At 30.6% G+C, this 4,886-nt stretch overlaps 1 protein-coding gene across 1 annotated transcript; it reads right to left on the reverse strand.

Moving 5' to 3' along the window:
- Positions 1-1,111: 1,111 nt before the first annotated feature.
- Positions 1,112-2,647, reverse strand: LOC130941197 (glucan endo-1,3-beta-glucosidase-like). The gene is made up of 3 exons (XM_057869613.1): positions 1,558-2,647; positions 1,454-1,519; positions 1,112-1,188 (listed from the first exon to the last, which is right to left on the reverse strand). Exons 1-3 carry the CDS (start codon positions 2,630-2,632, stop codon positions 1,112-1,114), a joined length of 1,218 nt encoding a protein of 405 aa, XP_057725596.1. The 5' UTR covers positions 2,633-2,647.
- Positions 2,648-4,886: the final 2,239 nt, after the last annotated feature.

Below are 4,886 nucleotides of genomic sequence, written 5' to 3' on the forward strand. Positions count from 1 at the left end.
GGAGGATGTGCAAATTGCATCAACCACCAAGTGGGTCTTTCAATTCCGAATATCAAACATCATTCATGATTATGTTTTGATGGTTTGGGAGGTGATTCTAGTGATGAAGAAAACGAAATTAACATAACTGAAGACATCCTTATTTATGATAACGAAGATGGTTTCAATTTTTTTGGTTAATTTTGTGTGTTTAAATTCGTTGTTAAATTTAAACAATGTGTCATACTTAAGAGACAGAATAATATTTATTCCTATACTTGAAATTATCAACAATATTAATAAGCACATAATGAAATCTTTAATTAGAGAGAAAAAGACTTATTTTAGTTCTGATTCATTGTGTTTATAAAAAGATAACATGAAATTTGAATTAGATACAATCGTTCTAGATGTCTTCTATGCTATCAATATTTAAATTTATCGTCTCATCAGTTGACTCTTAAAAAAAGTGTACCGGTAATATTACTATAAAACATTGATCAATCAAATAGGTTATGCAATAACACAAAATTACAGATATACAGGTTAAATAATCATGTTATTGAATGTATCACATTAGTAGGAAATGAAGCACGTCGAGTGATTTTGATACTATAGATGAATATGATACCTAATAATGTTACTATTTCTTTTAGGTTTTAAAAGAGGCAATTTTCATTAATTATTTCATTTTCTATGACTATTAACAAGTTTTAGGATCAAACTTTAACAACGGTAGGATTATACTTGTCGAAAATTGTTTTTACCCACGGTCAATTTTATATTGCTCGTTCAAAACAGAAAATACAACCATTAAAATTGTTTATAAAAGATATTTAAAAATTTTAATAATAGTGTATAATTCTAAATTTTTTTGTCAATATATAATAGTCACAAATTTTCGGTCTTCTATCAAATTATTATTTGTCTGTATTAGTATTTTTCACATGATTATAAAATTAACCTTACTAATAAGTCTTTTTGTTGACACCTTTATAATATTATTACAATATGTTGTGCAGATATAGAGGCACTTTCAGTCATAAATTATTTTACTGTTCTGATGGTTTTTATAATTTAAATAGTATATCTTTAGAAATTATGTTCAAATTTTATCATAAAATACCCAACTCTAATAATCTGAACCTAATAATCCAACTCCATTCTTTGTGTTCAGTATCCAGTGGGGGAATTCACACTTCCCAAATCCTGCAACACATTCAAAACAAACACATTTTCAGTAAGAACCACTCAAATAAACACAATTTATAGCTACATTTTATTTATTTTATTCATTTAGACTTTCTAAAAACCTGCAGTATGACCAATTTGTTATTTTCTAACTAGATCCTACTCCGAGTTTCCGACGGTTAAGTATATAGCAAAAAATAAATGATATAGTAGAAAATAACACGTGAAAAATGAAGCAAAAACATTCATGCCGTAACAAAGATCATGGTAATTTAGCACTTACTAGGAGGTTGGGTAACAACATAAGCAGCACCGCCAAAATCGCACGTGCCAGAGCCACGTGACATTTCTCCGCCGCAGCACCACCATTCGCCACACACCAGTTGCCCATGTTCGACGTCGCCGCCTCCACCTCCGCCACGGGAAGAGGAATATCATAAACCTTCTGCTCGGTTGGATAAAAAAGCCCGTAATTCCTCTCGGAAGTGGGCCCGGGCTTCTGGTTCTCGTTAAAAAGCGCGAATAGAAAAACGGTAAGTGGGTCATTGGGTCTTAAGGGGGTCCCACTCCCATTCAAAACACGCCTAACGAGATTTCCGTTGTACGACGCCGCATTGGCCTCACTGGCTCCAATCTCATTGGAATCCCCTTTGGAAGGCCAACCCGTTTCCGAAACGACAACGTTCACGTCGCCGTATTGGAGTGCTGACGTGGCAGCATTCACCGCATCGATTTGCGCGTCGAACAAACTGTTATACTTGAAACCGTTACCGGAATCAACCACCCCTGGATTGTTCTCGAAGAGCGCGAAACTGAGATTGATTTTATCGCTGTTAGCAGCGTACGCGAAGAAAGGGTACACGTTCACCATTAAGTAGGATCCGGTTTTTCTGAGAAAATCGAGCATTGGTTTGATGACCGGTTCGACCAGGTCTGGTTTGAACGAGCCGGAGGAGGTAGGGTATGAGGCGGAGAGTGCGGAGAATGCGATTGGGGATGAGACTTTGATGTCGTTATGGAGGTTGAGTTTCTTGAGGGAGTTGTAGACGTTGTTCATGGCGGGAACGAGGTAGTTGGTGGTGTTGTTAGGGTCCACGAAGACTTCGTTTCCGACGGCAATGGCTTCGATTTGTGTGGCGGGGTAGTAGGCTGAGATGTTGGCCTCCACCCAGTTATCGGCGAAAAACTGGTCTCCGGCAGCGGAGGAGAGAAGCTCGTTAGGCATGGCTACAACCACCTTGATTCCGGTGTTAGAAAGTGCGGAGAGGACGGTGGCGTCGGTGTCGTAGAGCTTGACACGTGTTATTCCCTGTGACTTGAGAAGCTGCACGACCTTGGAAGGCGGTGGTAGGTCATTAGCCACCCTGCCATAGTTGATTCCGATGGAAGGTGCAGCTTCCGAAGTGATTGAAAGAGTGAAGATTAATAATAATGAAAAAAAGAATGCAAGAGAATCAGCCATTGTATCAATGTAACCACTAACTAACAAGAAAGAATAGTGTGTGAGAGTAGTGGAAGTTATTATTTGGAAATGTGTGTCATTTATAGAGAGAGAAAGAGGAGGAGCAAAAGACATTTTTTCACTTTTGTGTAAATTTGTGTTGAATCTTCTGTTGGACCCTACACGTAGGGTGTCTCTTACGGGGCACGAGCAGGCAAATTTCTGTTGCAATGGTTAATCACGCCTTAAGATTCAAATAACAGTGAATTTAACTCCATAATTTAACTACTATAGTGAAGATGTCAAAAACATCTTCTCACGATGATCCTTATTTAAAAAGTATAACTTATTTATTTTGTAATATTCTAAATAAAGGTAATACTTTTATTTTAAATAAAATCAAGTTTTACAATTTATCATTTAATAATCAAAATGATATATCTTCACATGATACATGATGATAATTATTAAATTTTTATTGGAGTAGCCACTTTTAACAAATTATACTGATTATATAACAATTAAGAGGAAGTAACACTAGTCTCATCGTGACTCATACGTCGCTCTTCATGGGGGAACTTCGTGGAGACGTAGACACTACTACAGATCACACCAGTTGAAAGCTCTAAAATATATTATTCATATAGTATTTAACTAGATTTTCTATTTATTATATCTTCATATAGTTTGATGTTAAATTGATTTTGTAAAATTCATTATGCATTTTAAGTTTTTAACAAAGGGGGACGTGTCATGTGTGTGCTTCGCTCGTTTGTTAAGGATATTTTAGCTTAATTGTTACTTCATATATATTTCTAACACCCTTTTATGAAATAAATACTTAAATATTTCATCAATAATTTTAGATTGAATATTTTAATTTTTAACAATTTTTTATTATTTTATAAGTTTTTAATAACTATTTTTATTAGATGAATTGATTATTCTTTGATTTCGAATGAAATTATCTATCTTATTAATTTTGCGCTTATAATGTATACAAATTAAATTCATTACTTGTATAACAATATTTTATACTATGTAAAATAAAATGATTTTGCAGTATGGCATGCTATGATTTCATAGTTCTTTGATTAATTTTTGAAGAGAACTCTACTTAAAAGGGTAACGGAAAGATAATTATTATATCATATCATAGTAATAAGAAGAAAAATATTATTTACAGTATGTTTGGATATAAGAAAGAAAATAAAAAATAAAAAATATAATTATTTGTGTGTTGTTTAAATAAAAAATAATTAAAATTTTTTTATTAAAATAAAAAAAATAAAAAAAATTATAATGATATAAAATTACATTAATATCTTTAAGTATTTTATTTTTTCATTAATCAAAGGATAAATTTATAATTTTATTAACTTTAATTCATTTTTTTTTCTATTTTTATATCATCTTTACATTATGTTTGGATCAAAGAAATTTGAGAGAAAAAAATATTAAAAAAATTAATAAAAAAATAAACTTTTCTTTAATTGGATGAAAAGAGAAATTGGATGGAAAAGAAAAAAAAGTAATATGGGACCCATGTCAAATTTTTCTCTTCAACCATGCAAAGAAAATTGATAGAAAATTAACAAATATAAATTTATTCTTTGTGTAACATAGAAAAAAAAATAACAAATTATAATTTATATATAACATTAGGTAAAAGTGTTAATGTAATTTTACTCTATTATAATTTTTTTTCTTTTTATTTTTTTTCATTCAAACAAAAAATAATTTTTTTCTATTTTTTTTTCATTCATTTTCTTTTCATCCCAACAATAAAAAATCTACTTCTTCTATTTTTTTTGTCTCATTTTTTATTTTACATCCAGACAAAATAATGTCTTACACTATGTTTGGATCAAAGAAATTTGGGAGGAAAAAAATGTAAAGAAAAAAAAAATAAATAGAAAAATAAATTTTTCTTGGATTAGATGAGAAGAGAAATTGGGTAAAAGAGAAAAAAAGTAATGTGGAGTTCATATCAAACTTTTCTATTCAAATCATGCAAAAAAATTCATGAAAAATTAGCAAAGTATAAATTACCCTTTGTGCAACATAGAAAAAACAATAATAAATTATAATTTATGCATAACATAGGTAAGGATATTAATGTAATTTTATTCTATTATAATTTTCTTTCTTCTTACTTTTCTTTTCATTCAGCCAAAAAAATATTTTTTTTAATTTTTTTTCGTTTATTTTTTTTTTCATCCAAACAAAAAAAATATATTTTTCCTTCTAATTTCTTTTTTCTTGTTTTCTTTCA

The sequence above is a fragment of the Arachis stenosperma genome, chromosome 7 (assembly GCF_014773155.1).
Source record: "Arachis stenosperma cultivar V10309 chromosome 7, arast.V10309.gnm1.PFL2, whole genome shotgun sequence".
Lineage (NCBI taxonomy): Eukaryota > Viridiplantae > Streptophyta > Magnoliopsida > Fabales > Fabaceae > Arachis > Arachis stenosperma.

Coding starts and splice junctions, on each gene's coding strand:
- LOC130941197 (XM_057869613.1), bottom strand. CDS start 2,632: ATGGCTGATTCTCTTGCATTCTTTTTTTCATTATTATTAATCTTCACT. Junction 1,520..1,557: donor GGCGGCGACGTCGAACATGG/GCAACTGGTGTG, acceptor GCTGCGGCGGAG/AAATGTCACGTGGCTCTGGC. Junction 1,189..1,453: donor TGTTGTTACCCAACCTCCTA/GTAAGTGCTAAA, acceptor AATGTGTTGCAG/GATTTGGGAAGTGTGAATTC.